Source organism: Nuphar pumila, chromosome 6 (assembly GCF_984573655.1).
Source record: "Nuphar pumila chromosome 6, dmNupPumi1.hap1.1, whole genome shotgun sequence".
Classification (NCBI taxonomy): domain Eukaryota; kingdom Viridiplantae; phylum Streptophyta; class Magnoliopsida; order Nymphaeales; family Nymphaeaceae; genus Nuphar; species Nuphar pumila.
Window position 1 is genome coordinate 13,661,963 of NC_143254.1, and position 23,891 is coordinate 13,685,853.

Sequence of the window (23,891 nt, forward strand, 5' to 3'; positions counted from 1 at the left end):
GCATGTAAGGGTTCAACCACGGTAAGGATCTACATGATTACAACTTTTTGATGATTGACATTTATATGCTTAGTAACATTGAACATCACGTACAAGGTTGTTAAATGCGATGAGGCGAAATGAGGTGTTGAGCCTGCGCTTCACCTTTGAGGCGTACGGCTCTCACAACATAAGACTCTCAAGTATCTGTGGTATTATCTAAAATATCGTAAAAATATGTGGCATCACACTCAACGCCTTGCACTAGTGATCTTACTTCTCTTGGAGGGCTTCGTATCACACTCTCAAGTGATCTTACTTCTCAAGTATCCGTGGTATTTTTTTTATATTTACTTTAAGCGCATCACAGCAACACCTCAGTACCTTGAGCGTGCGCCTCGCCTCTGAGGCGTACGCCTCTCACAACACTGATCACATATGTGGGTTTCTAAATTGCACAATAATCGATGTTACTGCTTTAATTGTTTGTTTGTTTGTTTTCCTTCTTGTACTATGGATTATGTGTCTTAATGAGTGAAAATTTATGTATGACATATGATTCAATCACTGACCTTTTGACGTTATTGCATGCAGGGCCAGCTGGCCTCTTTTGATATTTGAGGCCACAGCCTAGGGCTTCAAATGAAAAAAAATATATAACACTTATATGAAGAAATATGAGCTTCCAATGAAACATGCTTAGGGCCTCAACTTCTCTGATTGCATGCCACTCATAGTTCCTCGTGTTGTGCCTAAGTGAATAAACTACAACAACAACAGTTTGTTCTTTCGTGTTGTATCAATTAGTTTGTATCGAAACTCAACATCTTTATGCCAAAGTGGTTGGTTACTAGATATTGAGGATTTATACTAGCATCCTTGTGGTGTCTTGAAAACCTCGCATATCTAGAAATATGTACATAAAGGGGTGCATCTTTTACATCTGATACTTGTATGAAATAGATTACAAAACCCAAAATGAAAGGGAATTTTAAGTAGAGCTCAAATTGGAAATCATTGCTATAAAGATTGCAATTTGTTCTTGCCTATGAGCCCTTAATGTGCTATTGTTTTAATGAATTTATGATATATGCTTGAGAGCATACTATTAGATTGTTAAATTTGTGTTGTGCCAATAGCATACTAGTCACTATACTTTTTTTTGTTTCTTGTGGCATTATCATTCTTGTCATGAATGAGGGTCGACATTCCTCATGAAGATAGCCTGATTGGTAACATAATTAGCCTAGCATCTAAATTTGCATGCCCGCCTATCTATTCTTGGGCATGAGTCTTGTATGGCTATGATTAGGGGTATCTTGTTACCATGCATTCACAATTTGAGATTGAATTGACTGAAAATGTCAGATTGGCATGTTCTCGTGCTTTGTAAAACTTGTAAAAGTATTACAAAATTGTAAAATTTCATGAACAGAAAGTGTGTGAAAACAGAAACATAGGCCAAATATAAGCAAATAAGGCAAATACACATGCTCGACCTTCCAACCTGCAACCAGCAAAGCTGCTGAATGTGTCAGGACTTGTTGGTCAACCTTGAGATTTCATGTCTAGTGAATCTGCAATGTTAACACCATTTTTTTTCAAAAACATCATGGGCTAATGGTTGATTGTAGGAGATAATGTTTTGTGGCCATTAAACTGGATGTGTACACATGATGCTTAATGGCCAGTTGTGCAGAGGTGGTAGTTGTGGTATCCTTTGTTTTCCAGATGCTCTATATACGAGGAGATTATTGATTTATCTATCCTCTTACACTTAATAGGTGCTAGGAGGGTTAGGTTGGCGATCTCACAAGATGCATAAATGTGGGATTATAGTTAAAGTTTAATATGTTTTTCTTTTAGAACAATCATGGCTTTGTCTTAAATACAAGTCTAAAACTTCACATGGAGTTAATTGCTTTTGTTTATGTTATGATTATGTCTTTCTCACGATGGAATGAAGAAAAGTGGGTTTCAATGTCATAACAAGTCCATTCTTCAAAGTCATTTTTATGATGTTGATCTCTTTATGTTTGAGCATGTACGTTTGAAGTATATGTTTGAATGGATGTTTGAGGATGTTTTAAGTGTATATTTAAATTGTATTTGTCATTTTGTTGAATATAAGGTAAAAGAAAAAAAATTAATAATATAGTATTTTTATAAATGTATTGTAAGTGCATGTGTTATTGCTCTGTCTTCTGCCTTTATATTATAATAAGATATTTTGTTTAATGTTATTTTTATATTTTTTCAGATTCTCATGAAAGTGCAGGAAAAGGCGAAAGCATTATCAAACTTTCACTCATAATGTGATTAAAATATATGTAAGTTATCAGACTGAATTCTCATACTATGATATATCATCATCATTAACATTATCATAATTGTTTCTTTTTACAATTTTTTTTTAAGTGTCAAACTGTACTCATTCTTGAAGTGTGTTTGTTACAAGTTTGGAGAGGATGTAGGGGAAGGGGTTGGAGATTATGTAAGTTTGTTTTTTGAATTGTATTTTTATATTTGAATGTATGTTTGAAGTTAAATGTTTCAAGGGGTTGGAGAGAATGAATGTTTGAGGAGGTTGGAGAAGTGTATGTTTATATTTGAATATATGTTTCAAGAGTATAAATACTAGTGTATGTTTATATTTGAATTGATGTTTGAAGTGTATGTTTATATTTGAATACATGTATATTTGAAAGGGTTGGAGATGATGGATGTTTGAGGAGGCAGAAAAAGTGTGTTTATATTTGAATGTATGGTTCAAGATGCATAAACACTAGTGTATGTTTATATTTAAATTAATGTTTGAAGTGTATATTTATATTTGAATAAATGTATTTTTGAGGAGATTGGAGAGGCTGAATGTTTGAGGAGGTTAGAGAAGTGTATGTTTCTATTTGAATAAATGTATGTTTGAAGTATATATTTGAATTATATTTACCATTTTGTTTAATATAATATAAAAAATATTTTTATAGGTTTAAAGCCTATAATGATGACATTCCCATGTCATCGTTATCGACCTTAACTCTATGTCGCTGTTACAACCTATAATAGTGACTTAATTATCGCCATCATAGCCTATAACGATGACTTACTTCTCGTCGTTATCAACTATAACGGTGAGTTAATTCTCTCCAAACTTGGGAACTTCCTGTAACTGAAACATGTCATAACTTCATAAATATTCTACTAAATTCACATATATTGTACAAAGTTCTCATGACCAAATTTGTGAACTTCCTATAATTGATACCTCTCAAAACTTTGCATACATAGTATAAAATTCACATAACCAAATCTATAACTTTATGTAACTAAAACCTAAAAACTTCACAAATTTTTTGCTTTTAAAATACCTTTTTACCCTTTACACGTGAATTTCCTCCATATATGTGAATTTTCTCTCAAATATGCAAATATATGAATTTTTTCTTAAATAATCAATTTTTTTCTCAAATATGTGAATATACTAATGTCCTCTTAAACATGTGATTTTCTCATAAATATATGATTTTTCTCCTGAGTTTCGTGTAATATGTTGCTATGCTCTCCAGATCTCACAACCTCTCACTAAAAATTGTATTTGCAAGATGTTTGTGCAAAAATCCTAAATTTTGCATAAACTATATCGGTATACTCTCTGAGCATCACAAACTCTCACTAAAATTTTTTTTATGTATCTCGCGAAATCGATATAACAAAATCGGTGAACTTCTTGTAACTAAAACTTATCAAAACTTTGCATATATTTCACTAAGTTTGCATATATAGTACAAAGTTTGCATATAATCGTGTGGATCTGCTTTGTAATCGATCCTCACAGAGATACACAAATATAGGGCTATCTATGTAATTTTTGGAGTGCAAATTTTCTTACATTCTCATATTGAATGTATGAAAATATGAATGTAAATACACATTAAAGTTGTGAACTTCACCATAATTAGATCACATTTACACATGAGGAGTTAACCTTATCAATTGAACCATATTCGCACATCATATTGTGCGAACCTGGTCAAATATTTGTGGATGTTCATCTTCAAGACATGTGAGATCCACATGAAAATAACATATTCATACAATAATTTATTTTATTCAATAAAAAATAAACATGCTCATACATATATTCATTTCATTCAGTAAAAAGTAAACTTGCTTATACAATCATATATTCATTTCATTCATTAAAAAATAAACTCATTCATACAATCATTTATTACATTCATTCATTAAAAATTTGGACCTCTTGTTCATACATATATATCCATTTCAGTCATTCGAAAATGAATCTTCTCATACATATATTCATTTCATTCATTAAAAAATGAACCTATTACAAACATTCACTATATAGCAATGGACTTAGAGGTTGCATCATAGCAATAAGAACTTCAATACAAACTTCATGAAAATCATCATCAACTAGCTTAGGTTTTGGAGTTTGCAGAGGCGAAATGTTAAAATATTGCACATGCTCACTGTCACTGCCAATGGAGGCATATATTTGTTCATGCATGGACTCTTTATGCAATTGGAAGATATGCATCATGAATTCTGAAGAGCTCTACTTGGGTTTTGCAGACTACATCACATAGGGTCATTAATTGAGAATTTTTGAAAATGCATTCGATCTTGTCAGTCATTCGCTTCCTCTAATAGTTTTAAGAACCAAGAATGTGCTTGGAACCAGTAGAACTGATACATAAAGGGTGTTGAATCCTCTGACTCTTGAGCCTGTGAATTCTGCAATTAAAATAAAATTTTCATGCAATCAATCAAATATCACAATTCATAGGAAAACATATAACTTAAAATTCAAATTTTAATATAATATCATATTTCAAATCTACATTCAAATCTAAACTCGCCATTCAAAGCATGTTTGAAGTTTAAAATTCACAATGTAATTAAAATACAAACTAATCAATATATGATAAATTTAATGAATGATTGTGTAATTTAGAATCAATACACACATATATATATATGATAATTTAATGAAATCAAAATATAACATTGAAATTGATCGCAAACATCTTACAAACATATTGCATATAATAACTTCTGAACAAAGTACATGTCCATAAGAACTGGACCTTCTTTATTGTTGTGACTTTTCCTCGAAGCATGCACTTGCTCCTCCAATGACTCACCTTCCACCTCCATAGACTCCTCAACATTCTAATGCACACTCTCCACAATCAAGGTCTTCTCCTTTTGCTGAGATATCTCATCTGCAGGGGGACCCTCACTCTCCTTCTCTTTTGGCTAAGGGCCATTAATATCATTCACCACATCAGCATCTCCGCCTCCCATCTTCTCCAAAATCTTCTTCATCTCAGCCATAACATCCTCACCACTACCATTGTAGGTAGCCACGTCTCCTACTTCTAGCCGGGCATTGAGGTTAGCAACAACCTCAGACTCAATCAATGGTTCCTTCAACTTCTTCACCACAGAATGCACACAAGAATATCCCCCCTTAAATGCTTCTGAGATGAGAGACATGATTTTGGCCACAAGCTTCTCAACATTTTCTTTTAAATACTTTTGACCACAGAAGGTGTCGGTTGTTTATTGAACCCAACTTTTTGAGCCTCCTCTTACTCATGTTGCATTTACCGTGGTATATGTCGGTCAAGCCTTAATCATACTTCATATTAGAATGGATCAGTAAGTGGATAAGATATCTATTGTTATCTTTGCTCTATTTTATCCGTAGGTGTTGGTGTAGGTATTGTTGCCTCCATGACAGTCTCTTCAATCATCATATCAATAATTAAAAAATTTCTATAAAAAAATGGACAAACTAGTGATTGACAGTTATTATCTTTAGAAAAAATTAAGAAGAAATATGAGAAGATGGAAAACAAATTAAGATCTACAAAATGTATTAGATTTATAATTAAGAGTAGAATAAAGTATATCCAAGAAATAAAATGCAATGCATTGGATAAACAAGCAAGCCTAAAAGTAAATCAATATTTAGAAAGAGAGAATGCCAAAAATATGTGCTTACTAGAAAAAAGTGTCACATTAATATAATCGATAAAATATGAAGCAATTTTTAGATTTGCATATTTATCTATTCATTTAATAGGAAAAGATAATGACAAAATAACTGATTCATGCCAACGTTAGTTAAAAAAACATATCCATGCCAAAAAATTTAAAAAGTAACTGTTTCAGTTGTTAATGTTGTGCTTACCAGAATATCTAGCTACTGATGATGTCCCAGATGTTCAAAAAGTCACTAATAAAGTGCCGACGAAAATACTTGTCAAAAAATAGTGAAAAAAACATGTTGAAAAAATTGTCAAGGAAAACACAGTGCATCGAAAGGGGTTGAAGACCACAAACAAAACCCTAATATGCGAACCATTGCTTTTTAAATAAATATTAGAGCACTGCATTTAATACTAGTACAAACATTCATAAAAAAAAGGGAGGTTTACATTTAAGTTTTCAAAAAATTTGTTAATCTCATGTTTACTGTGTGAATGTTCGGAAAGTCTGCAAATGAAGCACAAGATCTATATATACAAAAATTTGCAAATGTAAGCATATATTTGTGGATCTCATCGAGAAGTATTTACTTAATAGAGGTTTACAAGTTATATTCACAAAGTTTGTATTGTAATATGTGAAATTTGTGTATTCTGCATGGGTGTTGCAAAATAGAGCAAGGTACAACAATTCAAGTAGAGCAATTTCGCATGGGGTTGCGAAATAGAGAAGATGCACATGTTTGATGTGCAAATCTACTTTGTTGGAATGAAAACCAACCATATCCGCATATTAGTTTATGCAAAATTCAGGATTTCTATGAAACAATTATGCAAATATAGTTTTTAACGAAAGATTACAGGATCTAGAAAAGAGAATGGACGTATTGCGCAAAACTTGAAAAAAAAATCACATATTTACCACTAAATTTGCATATATATTTAGAAGAAAAATCACATATTTTGGAGAAAATTGTCATATTTTGGACAAAATTTTGCATATTCACATATTTGGGAGGAAATTTGCATATTTGAGATCAAATAAGGTACTAACTTCGTATATAAGGTCATTGCAAATATGCTCTTTATATGTAGATTTTCATAAATATTACAAATATTGACGATGAATAAAATATGATTTTTTTAGGAGAGTTTCGTTCGATCTTGAATATATGCGAACTTCCTCTAAAATATGTTGATTTCCTGTGTTTTGCTCATGTTCTTGTTACATAATATTAAACCTAGAAAGAAACAAAACATACATACACATCTTTCGCAGAATGAAATTAAACATACAAAATATATAGAACATTAAACCTAAAATAAATATTTAAAATACATTTACAGCAAAATTTCATTAAAATTCTATCAATTTATATTCAATGTTTTACAATAGTAACCAACTTATACATTCCAGCATTGTCCACAATTTAGCCTTCGATATCTTGTTATTCAACACCTCAGTGTCTGATGTCTTCTCATCTTCCGCCTTTTGTTTGGCCTTTGGACCTTACTTAGATGTACATTCTTCATAGGATTCTCATAATTGCATTCATCAATTGCTTCTTGTACATCACTTTCAGTTGCTTGTTTAACTTTGCGACCGACGACTTCTTATTCAACTTTGCAAGCTACTAAGTAAATATCATTATTAAATGATATTGATTTTATATCATCGTCCAAAATATTTATCCATATTTGTTGGCTATTTATGCTTGAAGAATAACTACATTAGACACTTAATAACTCTTCTATATAACTGATTTTATGAGACATTAGAGCCACTAGAGCTACAAATTTGTTAAAATTATTATTTTTGGAGACCAATATAAATCTTTAATTAGTACAATAAGCGTTACGGTAGTGTACTTTAACTCTTTTAGAAGTCATCATTAATTGTCTACACCAACCACACAACATATATCTAATGAAAATAGTATGTGAGAAAAGACCACTCATATACACTTCATACACTCAATTAACATTACCTATAAATATGCATGGGGCATCATAAATGCTCATATCTACAAACAAAGAAAAAAGTTTAGAATGAAATAAAACTATATTTTGTATGGAACTCACCTTTCGACCTAACCTGGGAAGTCAATGCGAAGGATACCGCAATCATCGTAAGGAGAGAGGAAAGATGTTAAGGGTTCTAGAGTTAAAAGGGTTAGGGTTCTTTCCAAAAACAAACGAGAAAAAGAAACAAAAAAAAAATAACTACATATATGATTCAACAAGCATGCAAATGTAAGAAAATTTGCATATAAAAAATTTGCATAGATCGACTCACATTTGCAGATCTCTTTGATGATTAGTTACTTAAAGAAGATTCATACAATTCTATGTGAACTTCGTACAAATTTAGTGACATATTTATGAAGTTTCGATATGTGTTAGTTACAAGAAGTTCGCAGATTCAATTATGTGAACTTTGTACTGTATATGTGAATTTAGTGGCATATTTGCGAAGTTACCACAGGTTTCAGTTACAGAAAATTTGAAGATATGGTTATGCGAACTTTGTACCATATATGCAAATTTATTGAATTTTTTGTAAAGTTTCTAGGTTTTAGAAAGTTAGTTTGTATGTTTCAAGAGGTTTCAGTTACAACAAGTTTGCAGATTTGGTCATGCAAACTTCGTACAATATATGCAAATTTTGTAAAATATTTGTGAAACTACGACATGTTTCAGATACCAAAAGTTTGCAAGTTTGGTCATGCGAACATCGTAAAGTCCACAAAAGAAAATGTGTAAATCTACCTTTTAAGGAGAGGTTGCGATACCCATAAAGCATACCGATATATCATGCGAAATTGAGAAAATTCGCTTGCACGAAGGATAAAAAAGTCCTTTTAAAGCCAAAAAATTTGTGAATTTGAACGTCAGCCATATTTAAAAAATTGTAAGGCATTTCAAAGAACACATCATTTTTGCCATAGATTAGACATTTTTCGTTGATAAATTAAGAACTTTATCTTTTGATGTATCTACATCCAGATTCAGTTCAATGAATAATGTTGGGCCCTTACCCAACATTATACATGAAAAAAAAAGTCTATAATGCTCTTAAACCTTTATTTAGTTTTTTAGCAAAAGTGGCTCCTCGTCCACAAGGGCTGTGCACACCTGAATAAGGTCATCAACTTGAAAGACATCACAAGTTTGATACCTGGAGTATTTATCTCTTGCTGCAAGGTTGAAGACACAAGAAAATACCCTCGGTGGACGTGGGGAGAGTACAAATAGAGTTTTACACTGCAGACATTGAAACAAGCGTGACACCTCTCGGCTCATCCCAAGATGTCAGAACCATAATGGGGTTTCTCCTTGTTATCGCGGGGAAAAAATAGTAGGTTTTTTTATTACCAAGATGGGGTAAGCAGAACCCCACCAGAGTTACAAGTAGAATTTATTACATTAGAAATGGTTCAAATCTGGGATCCAATCGCGAGTTTTGTCCTTTCAGATATGATCTTCTCGCCAAAAGCTCAACTACGCCAGACCACGCACCATCAGATAATTATCCTTATCAATTCAGCAACACCTGAATTGATTGAACCGATTCACCGTATCTAAGAGGTTCTCATCTCTGTGATGAGAAGGTCGCTTCAATCTGTTATTAACTGCTGTCACAATATCTCTACGCGATGATTCGACAATAACTTGAGCTTCAATTGGTAAGACTGACAAATCTCAGCCCAAAAATTCCACTCATACATCGATTTTTTACCCTCGACTTCCAACTCAAGGACCAGAGTTCGCTCTGCATATTCCTCACTGTAAATCTCACCCTCCGTCTATCCATGCATAGACTGAATATATTCACTTTGAATCAAACCTTCTTGGGGAGGCCTCCATCAGTCGGCAAATAACCATCTTGATAAAATTTGATGATCATGTCCTTTCCCTATCCGAAGCACATGGCTTCGTACTTCATTTAACATATTACAGATCAAAATTACTAGGGACCACAATATGTTCTCAAATACAATTTGATAAAATTTGGTGATCATGTCCTTTCCCTATCCAAAGCACATGGCTTCGTACTTCATTTAACATATTACAGATCAAAATTACCAGGGACCACAATATGTTTCAAATACAATAAAATTCTTAATTTCGCTACCCCGTCTCACCACAACTTGAAAAACTACCATCGCGGACTACACTTGTCTGGTAGGAACAGCTAGTGCATGTCACCTTGTGTAGGGACTTTGCAGGTTCAAAACCCAATGATATAGTTGTATAACTGGTAGGGGTCTGCCTAACCCCAGCTTGCCGTTCAAAAAAAAAACAAAACTTGGAAAACTACAAGCCAAGCACTATAAATGAACTTAGAATAAAAAATCGGCTTACCCCATATCTGAAGAACCTCCATAACAGATGTCTCGGAAATTTTCAATCAGCCAAATAAAGACAATGCCTTCCTCCATATGGTCATGACAACTTTACAGTGAAATCAATAGGTGCTGCACATTCTCCTCTGCCTGCATACATAAAATAACATCTGTTGGCCAATCCCCTTCTCTGAATACAATCAAGAGTTTGCAGTCTATCAGCGTGAAGGCAGCACGAGGATAATGCTGGAAGCTTGACCGAAGAACCCACAAAAGCAAGGAACCCCCTGGGAGATCCAATTCATCAAACCTGCTTATCCTTTTCATGTTTGTTACCATTTGGTCGTCTTCGATACAGAATTCATCACTATCATTCTACATCGATTTCTTATATGGATCAGCATGTTTGCATCTCATCACCTTCTTCAAATGGATGTGACTGATTCTCGGCCTTGTGGTCTCAAGAGTCTCAACAACCATGCATCACAAATTGAATACCCATAGGATCTTTCTGCCCATCTCTTAATCCTCTGCTTAATTTCAACTAAAGACTACCACTTTTGAGCGTTACTGAAGAACCAGAGGTAACCTTGGATTTGTCGTCTGGGAACACTATTCAGATATCCAGAAGTACAGAAGCTGATCAAATGTTAACTCTCCAACCCAAAATTATGAACCTGAATCATTGCCAACAAAGATATCACCTCCTGTCACGAGGCCACTGTTGACTGATACATACACCATCCTGTATCCATTTCCATTCCCTATTTGCCTGCATATCGCATCATCCCCTCCAAATGTGAACCTGCAGCATATATCAAAACATTCCTTTCTGGTCTCAAAGATCAAATCACCATCCTTCACGACTTCAATATGGCCAGTTAATCTCTGTGTGTGATCAAAGTGTCCCTCTATTCCAATGTGAACTCTCCTTATGCTCAGCACTTTGGGAATAACAAAAGATACCCGTCCATGTGTGGACTGATGAAAACATGGATGTCCAGGAATTTCAAACTTTGTCAAACACTCAAAGTTTGCCACCTGAACAAAATTAAAACAATCAGTTAGTAACAAAATGTTCTAAGTGCTAAACCCACATTGAAGGTTCAAGAAAAACCAATATAAGGTGTTTCTGAATGCTAAGGAAGACATTACCTTAACTCTGTCCCTTAGAGCATCAGAAAGGCTGCTACATCCTCCAAGATGCAATCCTTGCAAGCATTTCAAATTTTCAAGCCCAGGAACATCGACAAGGTTCTCGCAATCAGATAAAGCTAAGCTTCGCAAGGCATTCAGATTTGAAACATCTGAGATCATTTCCAAAGCAGTGCAGTCCGTTGCAGAAAGACTTATCAGTGATGGTGGAAGTTGAGGGACAGACCCGAGATTTTTGCAATGATTTAAAACGAGTATCTGAAGTTGAGAAAAGCTATCAAAACTTGATGGCAGGGAGTAGACATTGCTCCTGCCGATGTCTAACTTAGTTAATGAAGACAGATTGCTAAAATCAATCTCATCTGTCCTCCCTAACCAGTTACAAACGTTATCATACAATCTCTCCAGTGAGTGTAGATGAAAAAAACTAGAAGGAAGCACTTTGAGATAGATATTACTCATGCTTAAAACCTTCAAATTTGTAAGGCCTCCGAATACATCAGGGAGTCCTGTAATGCCTGTGCAGCGAAGTATTGATAATTCCTCAAGATTTTTCAATAATCCAATAGCATCAGGCACATCTTGTATGGCTGTACCATCTAAAAAAAGCTGCCTTAAATTTTTTGCATCACCAATCGAATTAGGCAAAGCCACAAGTGACATGCACCATGCAGCATCGAGTATTTGAAGGTTGGTCAAATGCCCAATGGATTCTGGAATTCTTTTTATTAGTCTTTTAATTTGAGCTCTCTCAATGATTCCAATTTTCCAATCTGTTCAGGGAGTTCTTTCAATGATGTGCATCGATCTAAAGATAGCAAAACAAGTTTCTTCATGTGTGTCATGGATTCAGGCAGAGCTGTTATTTTAGTTTCAACAAGGATAAGATCTTTCAATGATATCAAATCTCCCAACTGCTCTGGCAAAGTTGAAATCTTGGAACATCCATAAAGATTAAGTGTTTTGAGAGAACTCAAATGACAAACGCTAGCAGGTAGCTTCTTCAAAGCACTGCAACCTTGCATACTCAAGAAATACAAGCTCTTAAGTTGGCCAATCGATTCATGAACTTCAGCCAACTTAACACATTGATCAAAAATCAACTTGAATACATTCGGCATGCTAGTAAAATCTGGAGTGCTAATGAGATTCTTGCATAATTTGAGATTGAGGACTCTCAATCTGTCAAACTTATACGGATAATTGATCTCAGGAAACCAATTCATAAAAAAGTTAAAGGGCACCTTTCTCAAGATCCTTGGTCCTTGTTGATTCCAAACTTGGGTTATCATGCCAAAAGATAGGTCCAGGACAACAACATTCCCAAGATGAAAGTCTGTTGGCAATGACTCCAAGGGACATCCCTTCCATTGCAACCATTTTAGCATCTTAGGCAACAGATGATATTGACCATGGAATTTAGCATAACTCATATGAAGTAGTCTAAGTTTACACATTTCTTCAAAATGCTCTGTGTCCAATTGTTTCACAGCACGATGGAAAATGATGCCTTCAATGTTCTTTGTTCCCTAACATTAAGAAACAGCAAATCAACTCAATATGACACAAATAGGACCAAAGTCGATTTGGGTGACTTGGTTGGCTTTGAGAAAGAAATTACATACACACATACATGCATACATACAAATATATGTGCACATATATATGAGTCTATGTCACATGGGTGCGGGTGCGACACGGGTGCGGCGCAATTTTAAAAATTTTGGACACGGGGACTCTGCTATATATATATATATATATATATAATATATCCTGTGTGCATATATGTGGATATTGTCTTCTAAAGTTTGGCACCAGCATGAGTGTTTTTATAAACTTTGCAAATTGTTCTTTTGCCCTTGCAGAAAGGGGGGTCCGGGGGCTCCACCCCGGCGCGGGCCCCGCTGCGCGGTCAGCGGGGGTCCGTAGGGGGGCAGCGCCCCCCTGATTTTTTTTTCTGGGGCTTATGTTTGAGACTCATGCTATATATATTTTAAAAAAAATATATAAAAGATCAATTTTTTTGTTTTTTACCCTAAAAATGGACAGTTTTTGGACTCAGTCAACGTTGACCGAGTCCAAAAAAGGACGGACTCGGCCTTGATGCGTTGACCGAGTCCGGCCCGTGTCCGAAGCCGCACCCGTGTGTGACATAGATATGAGTTTATTTAACATTAGCCCCATTCAATTGATTAAAATGATCAAAACACCCTTAAAAGCAATGACATTTCTTAGAATATGGGCAAAATTCATCTTTTTTATTCAGAGGAAAATAAAAAATCAAACAGCTCTTACAAAAAAGTAAATTGGTGTGCTTTACAACTTTGAATTTAAAAGTGAAAGTCACTTTTTTATCCCAAAAAATGATCCATGTACTTAAAAAAATACATACATATATATATATATATATATATATATATATATATATATATAGAGAGAGAGAGAGAGAGAGGGAGGAGGAACGCTAATATAGACCATCGTCATCTTAGTTAAAAAAAATATAGAGGCTTCACCATCATATGACAATGCATTTGTGTAGTAAAAAAATTCGCTAGACCATCGTTAACAGTTTTAGATTGTAGGTCCATGAGGAGCTTGGAATATTTCATAGTTTAGACGAGAATTTGAAAGCAGTCAAGTTTTGAAACTGCTCAACAGACATTTGTTATAATTACTAACTGAAATCTACAAGAACAAGTTGAATACCTGTCATCTCCTTAGTTTACAACTTGTAAGATAAAAGAATTGATCAAATCCAAGAAGTTAGATCCAAATCTCTTTCACGAGATAGGAGTTGGTCAAGTCTAATAATATCTCCCTCCAATTTACTAATTCAGGTCAACTCTTAACCAGGACCTCGAGCAAGAGGAAAGCCAATAACTAATGCTAAGGGCCCATGATCTAGTCCATGCATAAACATTGGGGCCATTGCATTAAACAAAATGCCTCTGTAGTGATGCTATCAGAATATAGGCCTTGCTAGCATAGCCTTCTAGATGGACCTAATAGGATTTGCTTTAGGCAACTGTGTATGTTTACACAGACAATGTTACTGAGATATTGATGCTTAGAAAATAGCTTCTCAGTGTTCTCACAGATCCTCAGAATCGGTATACATGTTTTTCTAATACATGAAAGATGGTGAATTTCACAACTTCTAATTTGAGCTCAAATCCAATTGAACTTTTCTGCTTTTGAACATTCTGGGAAGAACAAAATAGCAGTGTATCCATAGACTGGCAAAGCCTCAAAACATCAAGAAATTGAGAAGTAGGATAGGCATCCAAAGTTTTCCTCCTAAACAAGATTAACATGAATTCAATCAGGAAGCAACTTTATGGTAAACCTACAACAGTTTTAAGTAAAAGAAGTGCAGATACTCTCAAATAAAATAAGAGCAGATGTGTTCTTCCCACCTAGGTATTACCTTGAGTTTATTTCTTAGAGCATCAGAAAGTCTGCCACAATGTTTAAGAGTTAAATTTTCTAAGCATTTCAAGTTTTCAAAGAGTAAAACATCAATTAGCACCTTGCATCCATCTAAATCTGACATTCATAAGGAACTCAAGTTTGAAATATCTGCGATCATTCCCAAAGCAATGCAGTCAGTTGCAGAAAGATTTATGAGAGATGCAGGAATTTTTAAGGAGAAACTGAAGTCTTTTGCAGTCATAAAATATGAGCTCCGTGAGTTGAGAAATGCTATGCAAACTTGAAGGTGTGCTACAGAAACTGTTACTGTTTCTTTCGGTGAAGACAGTTTACAAAAATCATTACCATCTACCACCGCTCTAACCAGTTACGTTCAACAGCATTCAATCTCTCCAAGGAGCTGAGATGATAAAGATGAAGGAACCAATGTTAGCTAATGATTAAGACCTATATCCAAGTCTCAAGTTTGCTAAGCTTCCATTGCTTTCAGGGATTCTCTAATGCCAGTTTTTCCTCAATTTAAGCCGCATACTGATGATGTCTCAAAAAATTTCAATAACAAATGGAGCAAGTTAGAACCTCAAGATTATCATAACCATCTATTGGCGACATCCCAAGCTTTTCCTGTGACACAGTGGAATCAGACACCTCTTCCATTGCTGGAAAATTTAAATAAAACTGCCTCAAATTCTTTGCATTGCCAACTATACCAGGTAAAGCCTCAAATGACTTGCAAACTATAGCATCCAATGATAAAAGGCCAGTCAAAGATCTGATGAATTCAAGTATTCCCTTTATTGTACACTCCTGTAACTTGAGCTCTCTCAAAGGTTCCACTCTTCCAAACCATTTGGGGAGCTATGTGAATGATTGGCACCCTTCTAAAGAACTCAAAATGAGGTTCTTCATGCCTGACATGGAGTCAGGAAGAGGCATTTTCTATTGTGAACAAGGATGAGCCTTTTCAATCATTCCAAATTTTCCAATTGTTCTGAGAAAGTAGAAATTATAAAATGACGAGAAACATCAAGTATTTCTAGAGAACACAATTGGCAAACATTGTTTGGCAGTTTTTTCAATGCAAAGCAATCTCTCATGCTCAAGTGAATCAAACTCTTTAAGATGCCCAATAGATTCATGAACTTCAGTCAACTCATAACACATCGCCAGTACCAGTTTCACTATAGACGGAATGCTAGTAAAATTAGGAAAGCTAATGAGATTTTAACACCAAATGCGATCAAGTACTTTCAATGAATCAAAGATATGCCAAAATTATTAAAAAAGTTCATGAGAACTTAACAAGAAAAAGAAAAAAAGAAAAACAAGGACATGATGTCACACACTAATCATGATTTTTGGTCCTTGTTGGTTACAAACTTGAGTTATCATGCTATAGGATAAGTCAATGACAACAATTTTCTTAGGGTGAAAGTTATAAGGCAATGACCCCAAGAGACATCCTGTCAATTATAACCATTTTAATGTCTCGACTTGAGTAAATGTTGATATTCAACTTGGAAATGAGTGTAAACCACATGAATTAGTCTAATTTCAGACATTGTTGTGAGAGCTTCTCTGGTCAAAGACGTACTGTTGTGCACTTCTAGGTGGAGAACAATGCCTTCAATATTCCTCGTTCCCTAAGGTAAAAAAGAAATCAACCATGACACGAAGACTGCATGAATTCTGGCCAAGATTTTGGCCTTGAAAAAGGACCAGGATTCATTCACTCTACAAATGCACTGCTGAGTCAAACTGAAACCCATAAAGCTATAGCATATTTCTAATACTTTAGTTGTTGACGAGGTAGTTTGTTACAAATTTAGCTTGTCTTTAAAAATTCTAGAATGACATGATTAACTTCTTCTATTTTTGGTCGGATGTGTCTTTTTTTCTTGTTATCTTTGTGAGGGTCATTCAGATCACTGTAAGGGATGCAAGTTCACCTTTTGTTTTAGGAAATAAAAGGCATAACTTTTGACTTACCTGAATTGATCACAAGTTAACATAATAAGATTTTGTAACCTAAAAAGATGAGCTTTTCAAGCCTATTTCAAAAACCTACAAGAGTCAATCTAGCCATAACAAGAGTTCTAATTAAAAGTATAGGAGCTCAATGTTGGCTAGCAGCCTCTTGAATAAGTCTTTAATACTTAAAAGAGTCTCTCCATGTCAATCCAATTTAATAAAGCAGCCTCTATCTTGATTCTTATGAGAATGATACTAACCAGTAACCACCAAGTCAAAATAATTTATTATTCAAACCTAAGGCAGTTTCAAATGAGAATGAACCTTTGACAAAGGACCAACACCAAAAAAATAAGATGGTAAAAACGGCCACACAAAAGAAATTTATTGACATATCTTACCTTGAGGCTTTGCAAGACGTCCAAAATTTTATCATCATTCCACAACCTCGTACACAGCCCAGGGCATTTTTCTTGTAGAACAATTTGTCTACCCATTTCTCGAATCTGATCATGCATTTCAAACTCATCCTTGCTGTCAGCAATTTTAATAAGAGATTTGTGCAATAAGACTTTAATTCCTATAATTGGAAAAAAATCACAATCCTTCCACATGAAGATTGCATTTTCCTTGCCACTTCCAATAAAAAAACATGCAATATCCAAAAATATTTGCTTCTCTGTTTCATCAAGTCCATCATAGCTTATTTTTAGACTCTGATAAACATCTTTATGTTGATTCTCCTTTAAGGTCTCCAATATATTTTCCCATTCTTCCGTACTGTTCTTATCAAAAAACAGTGAGCCTAATACTTCAAGAGTTAATGGTAGCCCACTGGTACTCTGTACAGCTTGCTCAGATAACTTGACGTATTTTTCCATCGGTTTGGCTCTCCCAAAAGCATGATAGCTGAACAGTTGAAGTGATTCTTCATGATTCAATTGTTCAAGTTGGTAAATTTCATCTTCTTTCATTCCTTGCAAATTCAAAACATGTCTATACCTTGTTGTGATAATTATCCTACTTTCAGGGCAAAACCAATTTCTACTGCCAGCCAATGCTTTAATATGATCATCATGATCGACACCATCAAGTACAATTAGAACGCGCTTGCAGTGTATTCTTCTTTCAATCACGTTTATCCCTTGACTGACACTAGTTATAGATGTGTGTTTATCTTTTAGAACATCAAGAATAAGCTGCTTTTGCAAGGAAATAAGTCCATCGATTTTTTCTGATACTTTCTTAACATCCAAAAGGAAACAGCTTGATTCAAATCTGGAAGAGATTCTATGGTAAATAGCCTTGGCAAGGGTAGTCTTTCCAACTCCACCGATGCCATAGATACCAACCATTCGAACACCATAATCTTTTAGATCCAACAACTTCATCACATGGTTCGCTCGTGAATCAAGTCCAACTGGGTACTTTGCCACGCCAACGGGAATCTTGTTTATTCCATCCAAAACCCTCTTAACAATCAACGGTATAAGTTTTTCCTCTTGCCTGTTAAAAGTAGACAACCCCAGAAACTTAAAAAGGTGAGCTGCAATGAAATAAGTATAGTGAATTACAGCAAAAGAATTTCTCAACAAGCTAATTACAAGCATGTTCACTATGAAGGGTTTAGTTTACATTCCCAAGAGAAGTTCAAATCATGGAGTTTCACCACCTTTTGTATAATCAGAGAGAGAGAGAGAGAGAGAGAGAGAGAGAGAGAGAGAGAGAGAGAGAGAGAGAGAGAGAGAGAGCATACCCATCAGACTCGTTCTGGATATCGTATCCCTTGATATTCCCTGCTTCTTTGAAAGCATCCCTCCACGACTTCACCCTCGTCTCACCAAAGCGCTCTTCCTCTTCATATTTCTTGAAGGACGCTTCAAACGGTCCCCTTTGATTCCTGACTTCCCGGGGCTCAACATCATAAAACACAGGAAGTATCAATCTTTCGCATTTGACTATCTTGACCATTTCTTCAAGGCAGAATGTGCACTCTGCGTAGTGTTTGGAGAAGATGGGTATGAAGATCTCCGACCTCTCGATGGCCCCCAATGCCTTGTCAATCATATCCTCCCTGTTCAAATTCTTGTTGTCCATGGAAAGGGTCCGAACGCCACGCTGCTTGAGGGCCTCGTACAGGTTCGCAGTGAAACTATGGAGCAGGGTATCTTCCCATCTGAAGCTGAGGAAGACGTCGAACTCGAATCGATCAACACCACCACCCTCTGGCCGCAATGATGAGGATGACGAGGATACAGCGGATGGCTGCCAATCTGTATCTCTTTCCCTCATCATTGTTTCTTCGTATCCCTTTCTGTCACAGACCACACGTACGAAGGGCTAATGGAATGGGGTTTGCACAACTATCATTTCCGTTTATGAACAGGGTGGCGTTTGATTTGCAGACAGGCATGAACAAGGACACCATGTCCTGTCCTCTTCTCTTCCTAAACAGCCCTGAATAAGGATGATGGTAGGGGTGCTAACGGGTCCGGTTTGGTTCGGACTTATGTGGAACCAGACTAAGAGAAATCATACTCGGATCATATAAGTATTACATGAACCAGACCCAGACCATACCCGGTAAAGTAATATTTTTTTTTTATCATATTTAGGTTGAAAAATTGTGGATCTTAATGGGAACTCGGGTCAGGCCCAGGTCTGGTATGAAATTTCACAAACCATACCCGTCTTCATATATCAATGGGACCTTTCGGGTCCAACGTGGATTGTAAAATGGCCTTCTTATTTATTGCCAAACCCTAACCCTATAGGGTTTAGTATGGGTTATGGGTCAACACCCCTAGATGATGGTGATGGTGGGCATTTTTTTCACTTATGTTTTTTTCAAAAGCATCAAGGACATATATTTGTATTCCGATGTGAAACTTCAAATTGAATATGAATGGTATTAATTATTAATACGAGGCTTCACTTTATCATATTTGGATTCATAAGCTTACACACATTTGCTACAAACATTACTGTGTATTTGTGCACCCCAGTTTACATTCTTGGCTCCGCCCCTTGTGAGCTGTTTCATTTATCACTGCTCTCTTTATCCAGAGAAGAAAGTGAAAAGATCAGGTGCAATATGATTGCAGAGATGTTTGTGCATTAGGCACCTTATTACCCTCCATCTGAGAAGACAGGACGGGGCTGTTAGGTGTGAGCCCAAGACCTGATGGAGGTTTATCGAGTGAGCGTTACAACTGCAATTGTTACGGGCTTATTTTTTCAATAAGCCAATGCAGTATGATGGTACTTTCTTATCGCTGCAAGCCTTTTGATTGCTCACTCACAAATAATTTGTCACAGGCATAGAATGTTTTGCAAATGTGCGATGCACCAAACTGCCCAATCTAGCCAGCGTAACGGCCAAAGGTCGTGTACCAACACCTTTTCATGTGATAAAGTATTTCATTGACCCTACACATCACCTCATGCGCAGCTGCCTAACGGAAGCTGATCAAGCGCATTTTCAAATGCATATTCTATATAATCTATGCCACTTAGTGCATAGTTGTCTCATACCAGCTATCACTTTCGAAAAAGGGTACAAACTTTGTTTTAACCTTACGTGCCATGAAGCGTATTGCGACTCCATAAGCACGTCAGAGCAAAACCTCGCTACTGAAGGAACAAGACCTTGTGGCCTCCAGCCCAAAGACCAGTTAATAATTGAACACCATAGCAAATAGCACCACACAGAGTCATTCGCCACTGCCTAGGCATTCACTCACCTTGCCTCGAGTCATCATACTCAGTTGAAATCACCTAATGTGATTCTTGGGAGAATTAGCTCTAACCCACAGGCACCCTTATGCATCCAACCGCTATGCGTGAGACTCTCCTGCAAGCTGAGAGCTCCTTGACCAAATCTCCAAAGGCAACATCCTCTGATCCATTGGCATTGCTTAACCAAATAATGCTCCACGTCTGTGTCGTCATATAGCGATACACTAACGATGATACCATTGCCTATCACGTGTAATGCTACCACCGCACGTCACCGATCAAGTCAACGCATGCACATTGTGTATTCCTACACTCGATGCATTTTCCACTCAGTAGAGCTCCGCACTGCACATGCCCTATTCTGAAAGCTCGGTCTGGAACATTCTCCCCCACCTAAACCATTATCGTCCGCGACAATACCGGTGTATATAAGAACACAGTCTTAACTGATATGTTAGTTCTCCTTTGTACTTATCTTTGGTCTACTTCTTTTCTTCACCTTACTCAACTTATTTTGGTTTCTATCCACCATTACCGCAACCTTTAACACGTCAAGTCCCATTCCTTAACCCGTCTTCGATCACTTAGACAATGGTCTTTTGCTTTACCAACATCAAACATTCTTTGCTTGAGGGACCCCAACACAGTCCCATATAGAAGCGAGTCATCCTCACCCACACGACAAACGTATCATCTTCAAGCTCATGGTTGAGGTGCCTTTTAACCCTAGCATGGGTAATTCTAAGCCCTTCGTGGTCCTCACAGAGAAATATGACCACCAATGCGTGTCACAGGAATATCAACTCTTTTGGGCACCAACTTGCGATTTTTCAACGGTCCAAACTAGTTCTCAAGTGGGGGACACCTACTCGCGTATCACCCCAAAGCGGTCATTTAAAGTGTCTTCCTGAGCACTCATCCTCATATAGGCACTTTAGTCCAACGCTGCAACTCTCATCCAGAGCCAGCATGCTATAACTATCTCTTGGAGTCAGCAAAATATTTTCGCAAGAACCAAACCGATGAGCCATGAACAACTTTTTCTTCACACGCAATCTACAGAAGAACTGCCAAGTCAAGAGACTAAAACAATGAGCATTCTACTCAAGATGGGCACTCCGCTAACCCACTATCTAGGGAGAGAATATAGAAGTTTAGTTGAGTCTCTCATACCCAAAGGTGCAAATCCATCCACCTGAATCCAACATGTATTATTTGCATGCACAAGGCAAACGTTACACTCCACCTGCGAGCCTAACACACAACTGGTAAGAATCTTTGGCTTATCTATGTTCCCTTAGCCAACTATATAGCAACCTTGCACTTCTGCTTACCATGATCAAGATGTCTCGTACCATCCTGCCAACATCTTGCTTTTGTGCTCAGTCAACAATACTTCAGCTGCGCAAATTTGCATAACCAAGATAAACTATTTCTGTCTTCTTCAGTGTTGCACATAATGAACAACAAAGTCTCGGTGAATCTTTCTACTCTGATGTCAATTTGTCACAAGCCTATTTCTTCAATAAGCTAGTGGCACGATGGTTATTCCTTACCGCCGCAAGCCTTCCGGTCGCTCACTCGCAACTAATTTGTTGAAAACCCACGACGCGCCAAACTGCTCGATCTGGCCAGCCTAACGGCCAAAGGCTGCATACCAACACATTTCCATGTGTTGAATAATTTTATTAGCCCTACACACCACCTTATGCGCAGAGCTGCCTAGCGGAAGTTGATCAAGCGTATTTTTAAATGCGTATTCTATATAGTTCATATCACTCCATTTGTTTTTCCAAACCAATTGCCAGTGGGACGGTCAAAAGCACCCAGTTATTTTGTAAATTTGGCAACACAGCTAAATTAAAGTATTTTTTTTTTTAGTTTTATTCAGATATCAAAGCTAAGGGACATGATACGAATTGAGAGTTGAGTTCTATGACGATATCACTGAAGTTAACAAGTGATATGCTCATCTACAATCAAATTCATAACGTCGACTTCCATCATCATGCTCAGTTGCACAGAGTATACTCGGAGCGAAGGCAGAAGACAGATTTCGGAAAAAACTTTGAAAACTATGCAGGTTGCACCAAACATCTGCTAGACCTTGTTTTGAAACTTGAAACTGCATCAAAACAAGATCTTTTCCTTCCCAGATTTTGTAAACTGGACTCAGGTAACTCAATTTTCACAACATCACTCTCTTTTTCATAGTTTTTTTGTTGGCACACACTATTTAGATGGGCACAAGCGCACCTCTCTCTCTCTCTCTCAAATTAAGCAGAGCATAATCGATGTGCTTAAGTGGAATGGGGCCTAGACCATTTGACGGGCAGTCTAGGTTTCAATCTCATGGGCGTCACCCCCCCTGTGTAAGCCGAAGCTTGGCGACTCCCTGAGGTTGAGGGGTAAGCCCTCGGAGTTTTATGCTGACATGGACAGAGACCTAAGTACGGCAGGCAGAGCCAGCACAGCTAGGTCTCTGCGCCTGGAGCGGTTTTCCGAGTAAAAAAAAACTATAAAACTGCAATATGTTTTTCCTTGGGATCCGGATTGAATGACATAGCTGGATGGTAAATCTCACTGTCATAATTGAGGGGTCTTGGGTTCGAATCCAGCTGAAGGTATCCCCAGCTTGATTATTAAAAAAGTAGTAATTCTCAAACTGGAACCTAAGTTCTCAGCATGGTTCAAAATTGCACGTATGCTTTAAATTTGTTCACAAATGCATATAAACTTTTTTCATGGTTAATAAAAGAAACTGTACCTAAAAAAGAGAGTTTCTTTTTAATTTATATAAACAACAGTTTGATTTCTTTTCAGGGATTTTGATTCGAATGACTGAAAATATATAGGATTCTTAGAAACCCTCATTTGTTTGATTTCTTTTCAGGGATTTTGATTCGAATGACTGAAAATATATAGGATTCTTAGAAACCCTCATTTGTCTAACATTTTATTTCTTTTGATTTTATTTTCTTTCTTAATTTTTGGGTTGCCAAGATTCTTCGTTAACTATTTTATTTTTGCACATAGATCTCAGTACTACTGGGTTGTGTAGATCAAGTATTAGGTCATGCCGATCACATAATAAAACCTTGATTTAATGACTAAATGCATCTATTTATCAAATGAGTTAACATGGGACATACTGGATTTTGTTTGGATCTTATGTTTTAGGTTCAGATATTTTAGCTCGGCTTTATAACATACTGGATTTTTTCTAATTTTGGGTTCTGATCCGAATAGA

General features: G+C 36.3%; 2 protein-coding genes across 2 annotated transcripts; both read right to left on the bottom strand.

Annotated features, from left to right (window-relative positions):
- Window positions 1-9,987: 9,987 nt before the first annotated feature.
- Window positions 9,988-13,029, bottom strand: LOC149834028 (uncharacterized). The gene is made up of 2 exons (XM_090009933.1): window positions 11,501-13,029; window positions 9,988-11,386 (listed from the first exon to the last, which is right to left on the bottom strand). The coding sequence occupies exons 1-2, from the start codon at window positions 12,161-12,163 to the stop codon at window positions 11,015-11,017; spliced, it is 1,035 nt and encodes a 344-aa protein (XP_089866059.1). The 5' UTR covers window positions 12,164-13,029; the 3' UTR covers window positions 9,988-11,014.
- Window positions 12,229-19,195, bottom strand: LOC149834029 (disease resistance protein Roq1-like). The gene is made up of 3 exons (XM_090009265.1): window positions 18,660-19,195; window positions 17,305-18,409; window positions 12,229-13,029 (listed from the first exon to the last, which is right to left on the bottom strand). The coding sequence occupies exons 1-3, from the start codon at window positions 19,193-19,195 to the stop codon at window positions 12,229-12,231; spliced, it is 2,442 nt and encodes an 813-aa protein (XP_089865391.1).
- Between the last annotated feature and the right edge of the window lie 4,696 nt (window positions 19,196-23,891).

What these genes read in the sequence shown, in the direction of transcription:
- LOC149834028 (XM_090009933.1), bottom strand. Translation starts at nt 12,163, where the DNA reads ATGTCACTTGTGGCTTTGCCTAATTCGATTGGTGATGCAAAAAATTTA. An exon ending in CTCTAAGGGACAGAGTTAAG is followed by an intron (nt 11,387 to 11,500) that starts GTAATGTCTTCC and finishes AATTTTGTTCAG; the next exon opens with GTGGCAAACTTTGAGTGTTT.
- LOC149834029 (XM_090009265.1), bottom strand. Translation starts at nt 19,195, where the DNA reads ATGAGGGAAAGAGATACAGATTGGCAGCCATCCGCTGTATCCTCGTCA. An exon ending in ATCCAGAACGAGTCTGATGG is followed by an intron (nt 18,410 to 18,659) that starts GTATGCTCTCTC and finishes TACTTTTAACAG; the next exon opens with GCAAGAGGAAAAACTTATAC. An exon ending in ACGTCTTGCAAAGCCTCAAG is followed by an intron (nt 13,030 to 17,304) that starts GTAAGATATGTC and finishes TCTTAATGTTAG; the next exon opens with GGAACAAAGAACATTGAAGG.